This window comes from Haemaphysalis longicornis, unplaced genomic scaffold (assembly GCF_048455015.1).
Source record: "Haemaphysalis longicornis isolate Haplotype H1 unplaced genomic scaffold, Haemaphysalis longicornis Haplotype H1 scaffold_3, whole genome shotgun sequence".
Lineage (NCBI taxonomy): Eukaryota > Metazoa > Arthropoda > Arachnida > Ixodida > Ixodidae > Haemaphysalis > Haemaphysalis longicornis.
In genome coordinates this window covers 157,990,556-158,013,344 of record NW_027526335.1, presented here as the reverse complement: position 1 = coordinate 158,013,344, position 22,789 = coordinate 157,990,556, and the positions used below count along the sequence as shown (strand labels likewise).

Below are 22,789 nucleotides of genomic sequence, written 5' to 3'. Positions count from 1 at the left end.
GATTTTTAGTGCGTCCTAAAACAGGGCCTTCAAAGCAACCATTCACAGCCAGTTGCTGCCGTGCCAGATACAAGACTTGCATGCATTTGAAGACAGACTGCATTGTAAAAAGCACACCCAGTAATTATGTTCACAAGATTAATTCAAGTTTACGTGCACTTCATCCAACATTGTGTATATTTTGGAATACTCAATGCGCCACAAACAGTATGTGGGCGAAAGGAGTCAACCTATGAGCCTACGTCTTAACGGTCACCGGGCAGATACTCTTAGCTAATCCTCCATAGCTGTAGCGCAGCATTTCAACCAACCAGGCCATAATTTTGATGACCTTAAATTGTATATACTTCTGTCAAACTTGAGGTCTCCTAGGGATAGAAAATACCGAGAATCCTATTTAATTCACAAATTGAACTCCATGGAAACTGCTGGATAAATGCGTCTTGGGGCAACTTGGAATCCTTGCGATATTCACCGGGAATACAGCAGTAGACATTGTCTTGCATATACCTTATCAAAAGCCGAAAGACTATAACCCCTCCCTCTGCTATTTACCTGGTCACCTAATTTTTTTTGTTTTCATTCCTTAGCTTCCAGCTTAGTACGCACCCGCATCCCTCCAACTTTTGCTTGTGGAATTCCATTTTATTTCTTTTATTCCTCTTTTTTTTGCTCCTCTTTGTGTAGTGCACCGTATGTCACTCTAACTTTTTTTTCGTTTTTGAGTTTCAGGACAGGCCTGTTCCAGGAATGTTGCCGTGGGCGACACGTGCCATTTCAGTTGTCGAGTTATTGCTTTTTCTTTTGTGTGTGGGTTTGTATTATTTCGCTCCCTGTTTTTTTCTTTTTTTCTCTTTTTTTTCCTTTTTTTCTTGTCCTAGTTATTCCCCCCCTTCTCTACCTTATCTTTTGACCAGAGGCTTGCAGATATTTTTAGATTAGCACTCCACTCCCACCGCCTGTTCTGCTTCCGGCGGTTCTGAGAACCTTTCGGTATGCCGTGCGGTGGGTCAACAAACACCCTCTCATCCATTCTCTCCAAAACTTCCCGGAATATCAATCCCTGGAGACTTTCCTGTGACCTACTTCGCAGTTCAAGCTATACAACCTTCGCTCCCCCTCAATATCTCCCCCGACATACTCCCAAACCAATCCGCTTGATCAATTTCACTTCCTTCTTTCCTTCCCTCCTCTCACCTGGGGACCTACCCATATATAAATCTTGCCAGCCGGGCGAGAGATTGCCCTGACGAAAGCAAGTCGCTTTGCTGAAACGTTGGCAACAAGCGTGCTTTTTCCTTGTTCGAAGTTTTTCTGTTCTTATATATATATATATATATATATATATTTATATTTATATTTATATATATATTGTTTGGAAATGAGGGGCTCGTTAGGAAATACAGAAAGAAATGCCGGCAGTCTACAACGCCAAAGAAGGCATAGGGGAATGCTTAGACTATTTTTTACCGTTAGTGATGTTACATTATTTTTTATTATTATAATTACATGAGAAAGAAAAAAAGAAAAACACGCGCCCAGAGTGGGGATCGAACCCACGCCTTTCGATTAGATCTCGAATGCCTTACCAATTCGGCTATCTGGGCGACTGTGTTCTCCTTCACTTTCTGGGGTATTTATATTTACTACAACTGTATCTGAAGCCTAAGGGTGGTAGCCAGCGCCACTCAGACTACACGGGGAGAAGGCAACCTTCTTTTAAACCCCCGGGGCGTGACGCGAAGGTCTACAGCCTGTCATAAGCGGGTAACTGGCGGGAAACCCTCTTATGCTACCTCGGCATCAAGGCTGCCAGAACCGAGGCCCTCGCTAAGCTTTCGCATGATAATATTGTTTGGAAATGAGGGGCTCGTTAGGAAATACAGAAAGAAATGCCGGCAGTCTACAACGCCAAAAAAGGCATAGGGGAATGCTTAGACTATTTTTTACCGTTAGTGATGTTACACTATTTTTTTATTATTAATTACATGAGAAAGAAAGAAAGAAAAACACGCGCCCAGAGTGGGGACCGAATCCACGCCTTTCGATTAGATCTCGAATGCCTTACCAATTCGGCTATCTGGGCGACTGTGTTATCCTTCACTTTCTGGGGTATTTATATTACTACAACTGTATCTGAAGCTTAAGGGTGGTAGCCAGCGCCACTCAGACTACACGGGGAGAAGGAGACCTTCTTTTCCACCCCCGGGGCGTGACGCGAAGGTCTACAGCCTGTCATAAGCGGGTAACTGGCGGGAAACCCTCTTATGCTACCTTGGCATCAAGGCTGCCAGAACCGACGCCCTCTCTAAGCTTTCGCATGATAACAGTGTTTGGAAATGAGGGGCTCGTTAGGAAATACAGAAAGAAATGCCGGCAGTCTACAACGCCAAAGAAGGCATAGGGGAATGCTTAGACTATTTTTTACCGTTAGTGATGTTACATTATATTTTTAATATAATTACATGAGAAAGAAAGAAAGAAAAACACGCGCCCAGAGTGGGGACCGAACCCACGCTTTCGATTAGATCTCGAATGCCTTACCAATTCGGCTATCTGGGCGACTGTGTTATCCTTCACTTTCTGGGGTATTTATATACCTACAACTGTATCTGAAGCTTAAGGGTGGTAGCCAGCGCCACTCAGACTACACGGGGAGAAGGAGACCTTCTTTTCAACCCCCGGGGCGTGACGCGAAGGTCTACAGCCTGTCATAAGCGGGTAACTGGCGGGAAACCCTCTTATGCTACCTTGGCATCAAGGCTGCCAGAAACGAGGCCCTCGCTAAGCTTTCGCATAGTAATAGTGTTTGGAAATGAGGGGCTCGATAGGAAATACAAAAAGAAATGCAGGCAGTCTACAATGCCAAAGAAGGCATAGGGGAATGCTTAGACTATTTTTTACCGTTAGTGATGTTACATTATTTTTTTATTATTAATTACACGAGAAAGAAAGAAAAACACGCGCCCAGAGTGGGGACCGAACCCACGCCTTTCGATTAGATCTCGAATGCCTTACCAATTCGGCTATCTGGACGACTGTGTTCTTCTCTTTCTGGGGTATTTATATTTACTACAACTGTATCTGAAGCTTAAGGGTGGTAGCCAGAGCCACTCAGACTACACGGGGAGAAGCGGACCTTCTTTTCAACCCCCGGGGCGTGACGCGAAGGTCTACAGCTGTCATAGGCGGGTAACTGGCGGGAAACCCTCCTATGCTAATTTGGCATCTAGGCTGGCAGAGCCGAGGCCCTCGATAAGCTTTCGTATAATAATAGTGTTTGGAATGGAGGGGCTCGTTAGGAAATACAGAAAGAAATGCCGGCAGTCTACAACGCCAAAGAAGGCATAGGGGAATGCTTAGACTATTTTTTACCGTTAGTGATGTTACATTATTTTTTTTAATAATAATTACATGAGAAAGAAAGAAAGAAAAACACGCGCCCAGAGTGGGGACCGAATACACGCCTTTCGATTAGATCTCGAATGCCTTACCAATTCGGCTATCTGGGCGACTGTGTTCTCCTTCACTTCCTGGAGTATTTATATTTACTACAACTGTATCTGAAGCTTAAGGGTGGCAGCCAGCGCCACTCAGACTACACGGGAAGAAGGGGACCTTCTTTTCAACCCCCGGGGCGTGACGTGAAGATCTACAGCCTGTCATAAGCGGGTAACTGGTGGGAAATCCTCTTATGCTACCTTGGCATCAAGGCTGCCAGAACCGAGGCCCTCGCTAAGCTTTCGTATGATAATAGTGTTTGGAATTGAGGGGCTCGTTAGGAAATACAGAAAGGAATGCTGGTAGTCTACAACGCCAAAGAAGGCATAGGGGAATGCTTAGACTATTTTTTACCGTTAGTGATGTTACATTATTTTTTTTATTTTTAATTACATGAGAAAATAAGAAAAACACGCGCCCAGAGTGGGGACTGAACCCACGCCTTTCGGTTAGATCTCGAATGCCTTACCAATTCGGCTATCTGGGCGACTGTGTTCTCCTTCACTTTCTGGGGTATTTATATTTACTACAACTGTATCTGAAGCTTAAGGGTGGTAGCCAGCGCCACTCAGACTACACGGGGAGAAGGGGCCTTCTTTTCAACCCCCGGGGCGTGACGCGAAGGTCTACAGCCTGTCATAAGCGGGTAACTGGCGGGAAACCCTCTTATGCTACCTTGGCATCAAGGCTGCCAGAACCGAGGCCCTCGCTAAGCTTTCGCATGATAATAGTGTTTGGAAATGAGGGGCTCGTTAGGAAATACAGAAAGAAATGCCAGCAGTCTACAACGCCAAAGAAGGCATAGGGGAATGCTTAGACTATTTTTTACCGTTAGTGATGTTACATGATTTTTTTTATTATTAATTACACGAGAAAGAAAGAAAGAAAAACACGCGCCCAGAGTGGGAACCGAACCCACGCCTTTCGATTAGATTTCGAATGCCTTACCAATTCGGCTATCTGGGCGACTGTGTTCTCCTTCACTTATTGGGGTATTTATATTTACTACAACTGTATCTGAAGCTTAAGGGTGGCAGCCAGCGCCACTCTACTACACGGGGAAAAGGGGACCTTCTTTTCAACCCCCGGGGCGTGACGCGAAGATCTACAGCCTGTCATAAGCGGGTAACTGGCGGGAAACCCTCTTATGCTACCTTGGCATCAAGGCTGCCAGAACCGAGGCCCTCGCTAAGCTTTCGCATGATAATAGTGTTTAGAATTGAGGGGCTCGTTAGGAAATACAGAAAGGAATGCTGGTAGTCTACAACGCCAAAGAAGGCATAGGGGAATGCTTAGACTATTTTTTACCGTTAGTGATGTTACATTATTTTTTAAATTTTTACTTACATGAGAAAATAAGAAAAACACGCGCCCAGAGTGGGGACCGAACCCACGCCTTTCGATTAGATCTCGAATGCCTTACCAATTCGGCTATCTGGGCGACTGTGTTCTCCTTCACTTTCTGGGGTATTTATATTTACTACAACTGTATCTGAAGCTTAAGGGTGGTAGCCAGCGCCACTCAGACTACACGAGGAAAAGAGGACCTTCTTTTCAACCCCCGGGGCGTGACGCGAAGGTCTACAGCCTGTCATAAGCGGGTAACTGGCAGGAAACCCTCTTATGCTACCTTGGCATCAAGGCTGCCAGAACCGAGGCCCCCGCTAAGCTTTCGCATGGTAATAGTGTTTGGAAATGAGGGGCTCGTTAGGAAATACAGAAAGAAATGCCGGCAGTCTACAACGCCAAAGAAGGCATAGGGGAATGCTTAGACTATTATTTACCGTTAGTGATGTTACATTATTTTTTATTATAATTACATGAGAAAGAACGAAAGAAAAACACGCGCCCAGAGTGGGGACCGAACCCACGCCTTTCGATTAGATCTAAAATGCCTTACCAATTCGGCTATCTGGGCGACTGCGTTCTCTTTCACTTTCTGGGGTATTTATATTTACTACAACTGTATCTGAAGCTTAAGGGTGGTAGCCAGCGCCACTCAGACTCAGACTCAGACTTATGTAATTTTTAGTAAAAAAAATAATGTAACATCACTAACGGTAAAAAATAGTGTAAGCATTCCCCTATGCCTTCTTTGGCGTTGTAGACTGCCGGCATTTCTTTCTGTATTTCCTAACGAGCCTTTCATTTCCAAACACTATTATCATGCGAAAGCTTAGCGAGGGCCTCGGTTCTGGCAGCCTTGATGCCAAGGTAGCATAAGTCGGTTTCCCGCCAGTTACCCGCTTATGACAGGCTGTAGACCTTCGCGTCACGCCCAGGGGGTCGAAAAGAAGGTCCCCTTCTCCCCGTGTAGTCTGAGTGGCGCTGGCTACCACCCTTAAGCTTCAGATACAGTTGTAGTAAATATAAATACCCCAGAAAGTGAAGGAGAACACAGTCGTCCAGATAGCCGAATTGGTAAGGCATTCGAGATCTAATCGAAAGGCGTGGGTTCGGTCCCCACTCTGGGCGCGTGTTTTTCTTTCTTTCTTTCTCATGTAATAATAATAAAAAAAATAACGTAACATCACTAACGGTAAAAATAGTCTAAGCATTCCCCTATGCCTTCTTTGGCGTTGTAGACTGCCGACATTTCTTTCTGTGTGTGTGTATATATATATATATATATATATATATATATATTTATATATTGTAGCGTAAACGTAGCAACTGGTCAACAGTAAGGGGTATAGTTCAATAAGAAAGAGACCAAAAACCCTAGAGCAGACTAATGGCGTCTCTGCTTGCTGAGGGAAGCCCGCGCGAGAGAGAAAAGTCCTCTTCCTCCTTTAGCCGGGGTGTTCCCGTGCACACCCAATCTCGCGCGAACGAGGGATTGACGGCACCGCCCTGCGCTTCTTGAGTGCCTCAGAGTTGCCTTCTAATGACTTGACTGTGGCATTGCCCCCCTCTTCGGAAGAAGCATCGTCTCGATGCTCGAAGTGCGGGTCACCAAGAAGTAATAGTTGACGGCCCCGGAACAAGATAATGGAGTGCTTCATTGCCGAAGGGTAACCATCACAGGGATTCGGCAGGGAAAACGTTCAGTCCATCAGCACTGTAGAAGACATGGCTAGTCTCTGTCGTAGTACGGTTTCATTCGGACCACGTGCACAACCTCTGGAGTTAGCCTGATGCGTCGGGAGCAGGGTGCCCTTTCATAAGGTGCCACTTCATATTTGACGTCGCTAAGGCGGCGAATAACTTTATATGGCCCGAAGTACCGACGAAGCAGTTTCTCAGAACGTCCACGCTGTCGAACTGGTGTCCAAACCCAAACCGCGTCCCCTGGTTCGTAGAACACGGCCCGCCTGTGCTCGTTGTAGCGAGCAGCATCGGAACTTTGCTGACGTTGAATTCGCTCCCGTGCTAGCTGGCGTGCTTCCTCGGCTCTTTGCACGAAATAGTCGGCGTCGCCGTCTTCATCCTCATGGACAGGAAGCATGCTATCAAGTGTCGTAGTGGCAGTGCGACCATAAACCAGCTGAAATGGAGTCATTGCTGTGGTTTCCTGAACTGCGGTGTTGTACGCGAAAGTTGCGTATGGCAAGATCTCATCCCACGTTTTATGCTCGACGTCGACATACATTGAGAGCACTTCGGTGAGGGTCCTGTTAAGTCGCTCAGTCAAGCCATTCGTCTGCGGATGGTAAGCAGTTGTCCGCCTGTGAGCTTCGTGGCGGTACCACCACGCTGTCGTCCACTACGCGGAGGGCACAGAATTGCCCTGCTTCTGAATCGTTTCTGGCGATGGCTCGTTCGATGGAGAATGTAACGGTCGATGTCTGTAGGTCGATGATGGCGCCGTTCGTTTGCAGAAAGTTCATACCCAGTATGACGTCCCTCGAGCATTCCGGAAGTACGATGAAATCGCCCACGTAGGTGTACCCCCGTATAGTAACCCTAACCGTGCATTGGCCTGTAGGGGTAACCAGGTGACCGCCTGCCGTGCGAATGTGAGGCCCAGTCCACTGCGTCAGTACCTTCCTCAGCTCTCTTGCCAGATTGCTACTAATTACCGAGTAATCCGCACCTGTGTCCACCAGCGCAGTCACGTCGTAGTCGTCGATACTAACGGCAAGGTCACATGTGGCTCTTTTCCCATACCGTTCTAGATGCGTCGGTTCCAATGTACGTCGTCGTAAACACGATGGAGGATCTTCGCTGATGGTCTTTTCAGCGGCCCCACCTCCAGAGGTCGCTGGGTTCAGTTTTCCCGATTGGGGCTGGGCGAGCGCCGCCCAGGCGAGCTAGAGGAGAGACGAGGGCTCGGCGACCTGTAACGTCGGAACGATGCTGGCGTGGTTTCCGGGCGAGAGGGAGCCCGCTGCGCGAACAGATACTGTTGGATTTCGGCAGGTCTTTCACCGTTCCGAGGGCAGGGCGCGTTTGGAGGGAAACCTCGAAGGCCAGCACGGCGGTAGGGGCACGACCTGTACAGATGACCAGCCTCCCCGCAGTGGAAACACAGTGGTAGCCCGCCCGGCGCACGCCACACGTCCGTCTTGCGTACGGCGCTCCGTCCAGCAGGAGTGGCTGGGCAGTTTCCAGGCTGGCGACGAATAAAGACACCAGCAGACGACGGGGCGTACGCGTCGGTAGTAGCAACGGCGACGTTCGAAGCAAAGTACGTAGGGGCTTCTTGCAGAACCATGGAGTATGTCATCGCGCTCTCCGAGATGCGTGAGGGCGGCGGCATGTCGAGGTTCACCGGTGGTTGAACCGCTTGTTTAACCTCCTCTTTCACGAGTTGGGTCAGAGAAGCGTACGTCGGTGAGGCCTGAGGCAGTTGTAGGAGGTGAAGTTCCTCCCTAATCACTGAGCGGATGAGCTCCCGCAACGTGTCACGACTGGTCCCTGAGGCCGAAGCAAACACGTCCACCGACGCGCAAGCAGGGTGGCGGTCGTATTGTCTGGCACGCTGTTCTAGCGTCCTTTCCATCGTCGTCGCTTCCGTAAGAAACTCAGTCACGGTACGTGGGGGATTGCGCACAAGCCCAGCGAAAAGCTCCTGTCTCACACCTCGCATAAGGTGACGAAGCTTTTTATCCTCAGCCATGCTCGGGTCTGCACGTCGGAAAAGACGGGACATCTCCTCGTAGTACATCGAAACGCTTTCATTGGGGCCCTGGTTTTTGGAGCGCAAAGCGGCTTCAGCCTTTTCTTTGCGGTCACCCCGGGCAAAGGTCTTCAGAAATCTGCGCCGGAATTCATCCCAGCTTGTAAAATCTGCTTCGTGGTTTTCGCACCACATCCTCGCACCGTCTTCCAAGGTGAAGTGCACGTCATGCAGCTTCCGCGCTTGATCCCATCCATTAAATCTCGCGACCCGCTCATACAGCTCAAGCCAATCCTCCGCGTCTTCGAAGGCGTCTTCATGAAAACTTGGAGCCTTTCGCGGCTGTTGGAACACGCACTGACATGGCGTAAGGTTGTCGCTTGCCATTGTTGGGGCCGTAGGGTGTGCCGCTGCTGCCCTGGATGTTGCCGCTGCTGCCTTGGATGTCGCCGCTGCTACCCTGGATGTCGCGGGCAGAAGTCCGTACTCAGGCGATGCACCTCGAATTCGACGACTGGTGCGTTGATGAACGGGCGTCAGCTCTGTTTCACGCGCCCGGTCTTCAGAGGCGGTGTCCTCGCTGTGCATGCGAGATTCGCGGCTGGTACCCAGCACCTCCACCAAAAATGTAGCGTAAACGTAGCAACTGGTCAACAGTAAGGGGTATAGTTTAATAAGAAAGAGACCAAAAACCCTAGAGCAGACTAATGGCGTCTCTGCTTGCTGAGGGAAGCCCGCGCGAGAGAGAAAAGTCCTCTTCGTTCTTTAGCCCTTTAGCCGGGGTGTTCCCGTGCACACCCAATCTCGCGCGAACGAGGGATTGACGGCACCGCCCTGCGCTTCTTGAGTGCCTCAGAGTTGCCTTCTAATGACTTGACTGTGGCAATATATATATATTTATATAATTCTATATATGTATATTTATATATATATATATATATATATATATATATATATATATATATATATATATATATATATATATATATATATATATATATATATATATATATATATAGATATATGTATAGAGGCAATGAAACTTGGAAGATGGTAAGGAGCACAAGAGAACCTCAAACGAGGTAGCGACCACCGACCAAGTTGTTGCCAACGTTTCGGCAAACAGACTTGCCTTCTTTGCCCCTACGAAGCCAAGTCTCTGTAGAAACATTTGCAGAAATTATGGTTGCTACCTTGTTCGAAGTTCTCTTTTCTGGATATAACGTCGATAATAATTGTTATGTATATAATCCAAGTTCTTTTTTCTGAACGTAACCTGGATATTACCACGTTTATGAACAATCACAATTTTTAGTTACATTGATGTTTTCGTTACATGGAGGTTTCAAGTTAAGGCTGGGGTGAATGTAACAGAGACGAAAGCAAACTGGTAGATATAAGTGATTGCGAACCTATTCTAAAGATTATTTCACAGTGAAAAACTGCGTCATTTGCGGCTGCTTCTTTCTCACGAACTTAGTGACTACACTGCTCTGCGAAGAGGCAAGGTGACCTAGCTCCGTAGTTTCAAACGTAACATAAGTATCACTTTTGCCCTTTGACACTTCCTGTTGCCTCACCTGTTTAGGACCAATCTTTTGCTGAAAGGGCACCTTAGGGGACGTGATGCTCTTGGGCGCATTGAAAATTGTGGAGAGGGTGCTAGCTGGCGCACTGTACCTGGCGGCGACGTTCTACTTTCTCGCAGCGGAGACGGCATTTAAAATTGCCAGCCTGTCTTGAAAAGGCAAAACATCTCGTTTACTGGGCCCAGAACACATCAACGCCGAACCGACACCACAGATTGCAGTGGAGACGCGCGACTACGCGCCGACAGGCAGGCCGAGTACCTTACCGTCACCGCACTCACTCTGGAAACGCACGGTAGTTTACGGTCCGGGCGAAGCTCGGTAAATTAGAGCATTTCTCCAGCTTACGTTTTCTGAAAAAGTGCAAAAATGAATAGCTTATCAGCTTAGTTAATTGATTACATCAAGGGTAACCGTCGCAACGCATTCGTTACATAGAGGTCACAAACAGATGCGTTCAATGGGCTGTGAATGGGAAATTGATAAACTCAGTTTTATCAAGGAATTCGTTACATAGGGTTTTGTTACATCTAAGTTTGACTGTATATATACACTGTTTACACTCAATGAGTTGCTCTTTATTACACAGAAAAATGATTACCTTGCTCTAACGTACGCTCTCAAACTTCATCTTTCCTCAGGCTTAGCCGGCCAACTAAATTGTCAACGAAGCTTACAATGTCCGGGTAATTATTGTAGCACTGCCTCCAGTTACAGGGGGAAGCCCTTAGATATACCCGTTTTATTTGTGTGCAGGCGACTTTGCTGGTGTTATTCCCGAGCCAGCTGCAAGCTCTTCTCCGAGAAATGCACCGAATGGGCAGACAGCTTCCAACTGTGCGACACATTTGCTGTGGAGGCTCTGGTGTGCCAGCCGGGCTGGGCGATGCTGCCCGTTCCACGTTTGGAGGCCTTCGTACACTGCAAACCATGTATGGCTTGACGGAGGCGTGCATGGTTGTTGCAGCTCAGCCTAAGGACCTTGACATCTCACAGCATGGAAGCGACATTGGTTTCCCTTCGGCAACAGTCAGCTTTAAGGTATATTCAATGCAACGACCATTGCCTTTGAACCTTTTATTCAAAGTTACCTTGTATAATTGCGATTGCTGCCTTAAGAAATTCTCTTTCACGAATGGTGAGTGTCAGACAAGCTTTCAGAAATTAAGTATCATTCGAATGCTCTCCCCAAAGTTTTAGCAGTTTGTTGCTCTCAGCTTGTGTCATGGGGTGTCTGTTTCGGCTAAGTTATGTTGCCCCTGAGTAACCACACGGCTGTACAGACTTGCTATTCAAGCCATAACGCGGAACTAACAACTAGGATGAAACAGAAAAGCACATTGGTAGAAGTGCAGTGGAGAGATTTACAGAGGAGATACAGTTTAAGTTCAAACGGTGTTTGCTAACCCGATGCCTGAGGACCCTGTGGCTCAAACGCGAACTCTGGGGATTGGATTTCTGGGTAAATATTCCTTTCATAAATGTTGTTTTCATAAATGTTGCTTTCATATAAATTTTGCTTTCCCCAACATACGAAGCATGCTGCCTAAGCGTGACGAACTACATTGTTTTATCGAAGATGAAGAAGCAGACATTGTTGTACTAACGGAAACCTGGTAACATGGAGGCATACTCGACAACAAAATCTTCCCGTTTAACATGAACTACACTTTTGTAGCGTAAGCTACACTGGCCTAGGTTGAGCAGTTTTGCGTGGACTTTGAAGGGCCATGCTGCGCAAGCGCGAGGAGCATTAGATTGTATTGGATTTGGATTGGATTATATTGGATTGGAAATCCAATCCAATTGGAATACAGGTGTGTAGAAAATTGGTTCTGCTCATTCGCCGGTCTGCGCATTCCAGAGGAGTGACGCGATAGCCGCGGCAGACGCACCGGCGCCGGCTCGTGCCCAGCTGTGCACCTACGTTGCGCAGTAGTAATGTCTGACGCTGCACCGGCGCGGCTTGATAGCCATTTCGCGTGGCTCCTGGAAAGCCATGCGGCGCCTGGATACCCAAGCTGCTCCTGGACAGCGATGCTGCTGGACTGGATAGAATTGGATCGGAAATCGTTTTAGAAGCATTAGGCATGATAATCAGCTAATCCTAGACAAGCAGGAAACCTAAAAATCCCCAGCTGAAACTTAGCTCACGATACGTATATCCTGGCACTGCTAATTTTATTTCGCCATGATCGCACATGTCGTCGGTTTGGAGGCGTTCTCATTGCTGTCAGAAACGCTCTATCATTTTCACTTATCATTCATAGCGACATGTTAGAATTACCATGGGTACGAGTCTCAAAGGTTGCCCTAAAAGCGATCTTTGGTATCTCTCTCCAGCCACTAGACTGCGAACCTTCCTTTTGCAACCTACTCTCAAATTCACTCACCCATTAAAAAGAGAAGTTCTCGGAAGCTCCTATACTTCTTTTCGGTTATTTTAATTTTCCTCAAATAAACTGCCCTTTAATTTCAGTCCCCAGTACCTCCCCGTCTAACAAATCCAAGCAATTCCTTGAACCGATCCTAGAGTTTAACCTACACCAACCTATACGTACCCCACAAGAGGGGATAACAGCCTAAACATTCTTCTACCATCAAGCGCCGATTTCATTAAGTGCATAACAGTTCTCCCTAGCCTCAGCTACCATAACCTGCTCCATATTTGCTTATCGCTACCCCCGATAAGAAGGTCAACAATAGAAAAATTTATTACTAACTACAAGTGAGCAAATTTCGACGCTATTAACAGCAAACTTGGTTCTTTCGTCGACAGCTTTCGCGAATCCTACCAAACCCGCAGAGTAAATGCCAGCTGGCACATATTCAGAAACACAATACACAATTCAGAAACACAACACTGAACATAAACAGTGCATCTCAACAATACTCGTAAAATTAGATTCATACAATCATTGGTTGAACAAACATTAAAAACGCCTCCTAAATGTAAACAAAACGCCTTTATCAGACCGCAAATCAAAGCAATAACACAATAGCATGGCAAAAGTATAACTTCTCAAAGATAAGAAATACCACCAGGAACTGCAAAATGCTAAATATTGCCACGACTGTAAGGTTGCTTCCGTTCTCAGTGGAATCCTGTTAGGGATTTTGATAATGCATCAAAGAAGAAGAAGAAGGTTTCGGGCCGCTTGGGGGCCAAGGGAGGAAGACGAGAAAGAAGTCCAAGCTCGCTTGCTCTAGCCTACTTGTGGATCGCCAGTGGTTGCCGGCACAAGTTCGCCCTGTTAATAAACGCTTTTACTCTCCTTACTGGAGCTCATCGCTACATAAGTGGTAGTGGTGCTGGGTGGAGCTGCGCGTCGCTGCTCTGCGCCGGAGCTCACCAAACCCATGTCCTACATCCGCGGTGGCAAGAGCTTCACTGTACATTCTCATCACATCGTTCACCTTCACCGAGCTCATCATGCTACTGCGGCCTCGACCGGGACGGTCGCCTTCGAGGAAAGGGGCATGTTACGCAAACAAAGACAATGAAGATAGCAGCCACATGTGGCGTCACAAACAAGCATCTGCGACGACGACGAAGCTGTGTGGGGCATGCTGCCTGGCATGTGTGTTCCCACGATGCTCATCTGCGTCCCTATCGTCACCGCGCTGCAGCTTCGACCGGGACGGTCGCCCTCGACCGGGGGGGTAATGTCACGGGACCCCTAGGCGGCCAATGCCCCATCATGGCTCATCACAGAAGACGACGACGACGACGAACAAGTGACGGGGTCGCAGCGCGCGCTGTTATGGCCGCATTGTAAATTCTGTAAATAGATCGTTCCTCATCCTTCAACCATCGTTCGAGTCATTGGCTCTGCCGCCACGTTACAATATAAATATTTGTTGTGCGCCCTGATATCAATCCTTCGGTCAAACCCGACCAGATTTTGGTGCATGCTGTCTCGTAAAAGTCAAAGTAACAACATAGAACTTACAGACCCAAATGTGGAACCAATAGCCCCAGAGGACTTTGCAACCAACGACTAATTTTCTTCTGTGTTCTCCACCTCTAGCACCACCCAGTTAACGCTACTGCCTACGCATTCTCCCTCCGCTGTATCCTCCGAAATAGCAATTAACCCTGAAGGAATCGCTAAACTAATCAAAGCTCTTAAAATATCTTCAGCGCGAGGATGTGACCGATTAACCACCAGTTTTTTAGTAAACACCGTCGCAGTGGTGAGTCAGATACTTTGCCTCATTTTCGCCAAATCCATTGAAACAGGCGAAGTCCCATACGACTGGAAGGTGGAAGCACAGATTTTGAAATATTAAAAACAGGAAAGCGCGCCAATCCACCAAACAACCGCCCAATTTTACTGACTGGTATCCCTTCTAAACTACTGGAACACATTATAGCTTCACATATTGTGACTCACCTAGAACAAATTAATTTCTTTTATTACCACCAGCACGGCTTCCGAAAGCACGTTTCATGCGAGACCCAACTAGCCAAATTCACCCACGACCTCGTACAACACTTGGAGGCTAACCTTCAGATAGATGCTATATCTTTGGACTGTTCGACAGCTTTTGATCGCGTACCCCATAACCCGTTACTTTGTAAATTTTCTTCACTAGGTATTGCACCGAATATTGTTTCCTGAATAGAACACTTCCTTATTAACCACGAGCAGTACACGTATGCTAATAATTATGACTCCTCCACAACTAACGTTTCATCAGGTGTCCGTGACAGCGCAGGCCTATTACGTTTTCTGTTTTTAATATTCATAAACAATCTCCCAACTAACATACAGACAAAACTTCGCTTATTTGCAGACGATTGTGTCATGTGCTCCGCCATTCAAACCACCGAAAACAGAACTAAACTACAGCAAGACCTCGACACAGTTGTACTATGGTGCCAAGAATCTTTGATGCCTTTAAATCTTACTAAATGTAAATCAATGTCATTTTCCCGTACACAAGCCACTGTTCATCACTCCTACGTCATCAATTCACTTCATTCCGACAAGGCCATGTCATACAGGTATCTCGGAGTGCACGTGTACCCGTCTCTATCATTCGTGTCGCACGTGCAGTCCGTCTGCTCAGACGCTCTGCGCACACTTGGATTCTTTCGTCGTTATCTAAAATCTGCGTCTCCCGACATTAAAAAACTAGCATAATTAACATACGTGCGCCCAGAGCTCGAATATGCATTGTCCATTTGTAATCCATCCCGAGCATGTCTCATCAACGAACTAGAATCAGTACAGAACCGCGAAGCTCGCTTTACAACCTCACACTTTTTTACACAAACCAGCGTCACCAATTTAAAACAGTCACTCAACCTGCGATCCCTCGCGTCACGTCGCACCATCTCACGTTTACGGCTCCTGCACACCTTTTTGCGGCAACAGTCAAGTCCCGAACTTTTAAAGCCACTGAACAGAACTTCTTCCCGCAATAATCATTCAAACCCCATTGCACGAATTAATGGCTGTACATTCGCGATGAACGACTCCTTTTTTCCCCATGAAATTAAACTGTGCAACACCTCCCCGACAACATTGCTGTTATACCTGAGCGGACATCATTCCGGCAAAAACTGTAAACCCTCTCTGATTACAGTCAATAACCTAACACTACATCGAAGGTGCATCGGCACACAGTATAAATATTTCTAACAAATACTTCCTGTTCTTGAACCTTATTCCCAGTGAAAGTGTTCTTTTATTGTTTTTCTTGTTCGTTATTATTACGCGCGTTTACTATTTTATAATGTGTAATGTTTGTCTACATCAAATTGTATACTATCAGTGAGTATTTGTTGCCCTAACCTCTTATGTAATGCCCTGGGCCTTTAAGGATTGAATGAATGAAATGAAAATGAAAATAAGCCCAGGACAATATGAGTAAATAGGATTCATGTAGTACGCTTAGAAAGAAGGCGCTAGGAAAGAGATTTATGCAGCTGACGTAGGGCATTCACAGTGCATCATTTCTAGAAGGGCATAAAGTGCACCGAGCCGGTAATTTTTAATAAAAGTTTCTATCCGGGTATTTTTTTCTCCACTGCTATTCAATTATTTCCATGGATGCAAAAGTGCAATGAAATTATTCGCAACAAAACAAGGGACTACCACAACGCTGTAGATTGTTTCAGCCTGTCCTATTGGCGATGAGATGTTTGAGTGGCGCCCTCTGGCTCTGACGTCGGCTTAGCGACTCGCGCTGCTGTAGAGCGCTACAGTCCGCTTGTGAGGGGCAGCAGTGCCTGCGCTAGACATTGCCCGCTTTGATGCTTTAGTGCATTAAAAAAATTCCGCCATCTCCATGAAGTGAAAGATGACAAGAGGGGCGAAGCAAAAATGCTCATCGGTAAAACCGTGAAACATTCGTCCGCACATCATATAAAGACTCGACACGTCAAGCTTTCCACCGCTCCGTTGACAAGCCCGTCGACGACGTCGATGTTTGTGGTGGTTATGTAGGGGTTGTTTTGCACGATGACAATCTCCATGGGTAAGTTCGAGAATTCGGTGTGTGACATTTTAGCCACCTTGGCCGTCGCCTTCTGCTGAGCGTCTTGTGTTGTGTACCCCCGGTACGTGTCTTGAGCTGGCAGGCGACGAGCGACAACCTCTTCTTCTTCCTCTTCTCCTTGTTGGGTAGCAACGAACGCGTTGAACGTGTTGACCTCTTCGGCCAATCTCTGGTTGGCCGATCCCTAGGGGGATTCTGCCACAATCATCATTAATGTGCCGTGCCGTATACAGGAGCAACGAGTGACTCGACAGGGCTCGAGCAAGAGGAGCTTCGCCCCTAAAAGCACATTTCTAGTAACTCAGGTATTTTTCCAGCTTCTGACAACCCTGGAACATTTCAAGCTGTATCCCGCACAAGTTTGCAACACACGAGGAAAGAGAGAACAACTTTCTTCAGAGCACCGGTCAGAAGATCGTGTGAAACTCGTCCGTTCTAGCTTACTCGCGAGGTTTAGCGCCCGGAGCTCATCGATAAGAATTCGAAATGCGTAGGCTTCCCTACAGTATTTTTGAGATGCTCTTGTTAAGCATCAACAGTCTATTGCTACGTACCAAGCACCGGGCCCCTACACTTGCATCGCACAGCAGGAAGTAAAGTAAAGTCTTCTATTTATTCCGTTGTTGTTGACCTGCATCACATCAGTGTTTTGCGTTGTTTTTGTGCAGAACGCATTAATTTGTCTGCAGCGTCTCAAACGTCTTATTAGTTGGTTTGGGGATGTTTGGGAGGCTCACAAAGAATCTGTGGATATTTCGTCAGGCTGTATTGCATACATTCCGTTCTTTACAAATTCGCTTTTGTCATGGCTGCGTGCAAGAAGGTGCATATCCGCAGCGTGCGTTGTTTATTCACATGCAAATACAATGCGAAGGTTTGCGCTACGCCATTGCGATAGCGCCCCGACAACGTCGTCCAGAGTACTCGAATACGGCTTTTGTTCTCCGAATTTCTATCGTAGCCATCATTATCATAACAAACTGAGTCGCAACCCGAACAATTATGACAAGATTAGGGTTTTGAACGCTTGATATAGTCGCTGACGAACGCAATAAATAGTATACGTGCATATATTACAAGAATCGAAACCGATGGACATTTCCAAGCAGCTCTTTATTGTGTACCACCCCTTCCAGTCATTAAGAACAAATCCTGGTTTACTCGGGCTGGCGTCCTATGAATTGAAGAAAAGTACTCTTATTCTCTTGTTGTGGACTAACTACCGGGTCCACTAATCAGCTCAATTTCACTGTTAATTAAAGTTTCCTCCTCCTTCGCCTCTTGAGAGCAGTTTTCTTATAACGCATATATATATATATATATATATATATTGGAAAGATATGGCTGTGGGAAATGTACCGAAATATCCCCCCAGGTCTGAACAAACGCAGTATTACAGTATTTTTACCGTAGACTTGAAACATCTTGCTCAATAAACCTCCCTATTGGTTATAAGCCTGGTATAAAACCAGCACAATGGGCTATTTGTAACTCAACCGACAGTTTTTGCAGCCCATAGTGTATGTCCGCATGCTTTCATGTCATGACAACGTAAAGTGATGTGATGCAATACTTTCGAGCGTTACCTATTTCAACAAACACCAGTTCGATATCCGCAACGGCACGCGATAAAAAAATTATCTGAAAAACTATTTCACCGCTTTTAAATCTCTCCGCGGTGCAATTGTTTAATACGACTTTGACAGCCCCGAAGGCTTGCAATTTGTTTTGGTTTTGTATTTTCGCTCTTACCGGTTACTAGGAGGTGGCTGTTCGCTTTGTTAGAAAGATTGCTTAAACTGAAGCTGACGCCTAGCTCCGACTCTTTGCGTTCCGCACAGGACCGGCTTCGCAAGGAATACCTTAGCGGTATCGAAAACTATGCTTTAACTCACGCCTTGAGCTAGTGTATGCGATTTTAAGTCTATTAAAAAGTTACGCACACGCGCAATCTGTTTCAGACAAGCATCAGACACCAACCGAGCGCAAAGAAACAGCAGGCAGAGCGAGCCCAAGTGACGCACACGGCAAATGTTAGTCCCTAAGCCGACGTCACGGAGGGGCGCTTCGCAGCACCGCACGTGGTCGCGCTCACCGCAAATAACCGCCATAGAAGGCTAAGGGGGTGAAGTCTCCCATAAAAATTATTTTGAATACTGAGGACACAGTACTGATTGGAGAAAACAGCCTGCCGAAAAACAATCCAGCCGAGGAAAGTGAAGTTAAGGTGGTCAACAATGAATCATAAAACGAGTAGGTATGACTTACGTAAGCAGCAATTTCAGACCCTGATGGCACACATATGTCGAAGTATATAGAGAACTGAAGGCAAGCACTAAGAAAAGTCCCAAGAAGAAATTTAACACTAAAAAGAAAGCGGGTGCAATCTGGGAGGGGTAATCGTAGGAGCTCTCCACTTCTTGAATTACAGTGCTGTGGGTCAAGTCGGGGATTCAATTATAGCTATAAGTAAGCCAGAGGATGATAGGTGGTGTGCATGAAGAGCATGGCTCAAATACTTCCCGCTAACGTACTATCAGATTTAAAGACCTAAGCTGTAAGGGAATTGTTTGTGTAAGGTGTTCGCAGTTAAAAATACCAAGTAAATGTCAAGCGCTCCTGCACGCGTGCCTCAAGCGCACGTTCGTCAAGCCCCGCATACCCACTTAAGTAGATTGCCCAACACTGGCCACAGAAAAACACCAGCGTTCGCCATAATCTGGCAACACTTGCTCGGAATGAGAAAAACGTCATTGCGTATATGTGCGCACGTGCCTCTCGCCGAAAAAAGTAAACAAACCTCACAGCATGCGGGCGACTTGGAGTTGCACGGAATCTTTCCGACAGCCGATGGGCAACAGACTGGAGCCTAAAGGCCAGGACAACACATAGCGAAACTCCAACCAAGGCCAAGACGTCAGAATTGGTTTTGCAGAGTCAGTCGTCTTTCACACTCTGCCACGACCGTCAGGTTATAGCCGAAAGACAAAGTGCTTACTCATTTGGCCGAGACATGGGGCAAGGAATCACTCTCCCTGCTTGAGCCAGAACATGTGACAGTGTACACGTTGCACCTGCGATTCCTATTTATTTATTTATTTACAGGATACTGCCAGCATCAGTTAAGAAGCCTTAAGCTGGAGCGGACAAGCATACTCTTTACAAAAAAGGGTAACAGGAGCAGTTCAAGACAACTATGCAAGATTACGCGCTTAAAAGAAGCAAACGAACAAATTTTGTTCATTTGGGGACTCTTTTCTGGCGCGGCTAAAACAACAATGCCTTCGTTTTGCCAACATTTTTACAGGTGGTTTTGTAAGGGACCATTTTTAATTAAATCTAGGGTGATGTTGGCATCATTTGCTAAATCAAGAACGGAAGAGCCAGGAGCAAAAATGCTCGTGTCATTAGCGTAGATCAGTGTTGCGGAATGGGCGTCCCCATTCCATTCCAATTCCATTCCGGGGAATTACAAGTTGCCTAAATTCCATTCCTTTCAATTCCTTGGAATGCCGAAACATCGCCCATTCCCACTCCGGGAATGGCCGGGCAGTTCAATTCCATTCCTCTAATTCCTCAACGTTTTATTGGGTGATTATCAAGTTACCAATGAACCCACCATTAGGCTGATATAATTACACGCATTAAGAACTGGTAAAATACGCAAAATACGTAACCAAGGTCGAGGGATAGTGGCTTTGTGGATTATCTCGCTCAGTGCAATCACCGAACTAATTCCTCGTGGGCCGTTCTCCAGGCAGTTATTATAGCATTTGCTTGGTCAGCAGGTCTCTCGGAATTGTGATGCTTTAATATTGTTTAATTGTGAATGTGGTAATGCTAACGTGACGACTTGTTCTATTTTTGTGCTGAAAAATGTATGGTTGAACAAGACAGTATATTCCTTAAGCAGTAAACACGTGTACGGAGTGGTCGTGAGCATGGTTAGAACTGCAATTTTGTTAACGAGGATGGGTGTCTCGATGAGAACCAATGCGCAGGGAGAATTCTTTCTTCTCTCGTTAGTGTATACTGGGATAATGCATTGGTTCGTATACTAATCTGCGTCTTGTTTTTTTTTTTTTTGACAAATGGGGAGATTGTTCACACTTTAGCACCACGCAACCTTTGGCTCTAGCTAACTGAAGAAGAACTTAGAGAATGAGTTGCGCCCTTGGACTCAGCAAAACTAAGTCCAAGGCCTGCGTAACTAATTGTATAACTGAGGCTTGTATAACTAATTTGAGAAGTTGCATGCAGTGGAGTAGCAATGAAGGTTCCCCCAAGTGTCCTCTGGCCTGGGCGATCAAACGAAAGAAATTATGTAAAAAAAATGATAACGATAATAATAGAAGGACACGTTCGGCAACTGGTCAGTCTAGTCTTGTGGAAATCCATACGCCAGAAAAAAGTGCATAGGTGTCCTCGTAGATATATTGCAGGGTTTAACGCGCCGACGCAATGAGGCGCGCCGTAGTGAAGGGCACCGGATTAATTTTGACCACCTTAGGCTGAAATCTCGTACACACGGGCATTTTTGCTTTTCGCCTCCATCAGGAAAGCGGCCACCGCGGCCGGTAATCGAACCACAACCTCGTGCTCAGCAGCGCAATTAGGCCTCCTCGTGAATTTTATATGCTGCAATAAAGATCTCAAGCTGCCGTGAAACGTCGAAAAAAAGTTTATTTTGGTTTCATTCATCAAAATTACGTAACAAAATGGTGTGAGCCAAATGGGTGCTTCGCCGTTCAGTTCTGAAAACACGAAGTGTAAATGACGGCTGCTTCAACGATAAGTTCTAAGAACAAAAAAAGTAAACTAATACAGTTGCCTTGTGCCTGTGTGTTGCGCTTGACAAACGAGCTGCTTAAAAGAGGTGTTCGAGAGCAGGTTTCGAATCGCTGTCTGTCATTAAAAGAGATGCCGTGTGAAAACACGCGTTTCACGTCAGCTGACGTCACATTTACAACGGAAACTGCCCTTGCGAGTCGGGAAAGCAAGGGAAAGTGGCTAGCGTTCGCTTTCCCTTAGGTCGGAACCGTTTAGGAACAAAGCTTGCAGCATTCAGGCGCAGGCGTGACCGCAGTTTCTATCACATGGGCTCTCCTGTTTCGGGTGGATTCTCTAACCAATATTTTAGGCCTTCCTATACGCTGCTTCGGCAAAGGCGTCTGAGTGTCTAGACAGGAGGGCCAGTATTGCAAAACGTTGGGGGAGGAGGGCGGAGAGCGAAGGAAGATGGGGCTAAGCTGATATGCGGAATTTAGCAGTGAACACAAGCTCTGCGCCAGCGTCCCGATGACGGCGAGGTGGGATGCGATCACCGACGGTTCCAGACGCAAAAAACAAAAGTGAAGCGTGGGGAGATAGCTCGCAGCCGGGGCGAAGGCGCCGCCATGGTAAAAAATTGTTGTTGGGAGAGATAGGGGGGGTTCGGGGGACGCCACCGCGGTAGTTCCCCACGACGGATACCAACGGCTTAGAGCCGCGTTTATTAGGCGGAGAATCGCGACGAACTTCGTAGCAGCGCTGTATTTCAGGATATAAATGTAGTAAAATCGCTGCTTATAAATATACCGTGCTTGTAATCAGCCAATAGATTTTAGCAGTACTGAGTTATTGTTAAATTCAAGGCTCCGGCTTACTAATGTTTGAACTTGGGCTGGTGGGATATTTTGCGGATTTTTGCATATTTTGAAAAAAAAAGGCCTGGAAGGCAAAGTGCGCTTTATTTTGGGAAAAAATACATGTAATTTCATTCCCATTCCATTCCGGACAAAAGGAGCTTAATTCCATTCCCATTCCATTCCTTCAAATATTGCAGCTATTCCGTTCCCATTCCATTCCGGGGTCGCGAAAATGTTGAATGATTCCGGATTCATTCCAATTCCGGAGTGGGAACTCCGCAACACTGGCGTAGATGGCGACTTCACCGTCTCGTTAATGGCAATGATGTCATTGATGTATAATATGAATAAAAAACCACCTAGAATGCTTCCTTGAGGTACGCCTAAATTAACCTGTCTTAAAGAAGATAGGTATCCATTTATTTCTAGGTATTGTAAGCGGTGCGTAGGTACCAAGATACTAAGGAGTGGGCATTGCCTGTGATATCGTTGGTATAAAG

The 22,789-nt window shown here is 46.4% G+C and overlaps 1 protein-coding gene and 1 non-coding gene across 3 annotated transcripts in view; one reads left to right on the top strand and one right to left on the bottom strand.

Moving 5' to 3' along the window:
• The window catches only part of LOC144173483 (uncharacterized), an 83,523-nt gene that overhangs the window by 49,571 nt on the left and 11,163 nt on the right, over window positions 1-22,789 (top strand). For both annotated transcript variants that reach the window (XM_077701889.1, XM_077701888.1), the window contains exon 7: window positions 10,909-11,193. In XM_077701889.1, the coding sequence (XP_077558015.1) occupies window positions 10,909-11,193 (285 nt within the window). The remainder of the gene's footprint in view (window positions 1-10,908; window positions 11,194-22,789) is intronic.
• On the bottom strand, window positions 1,536-1,607 carry Trnar-ucu (transfer RNA arginine (anticodon UCU)). The gene has a single exon. It is a non-coding gene; the product is annotated as a tRNA-Arg (tRNA).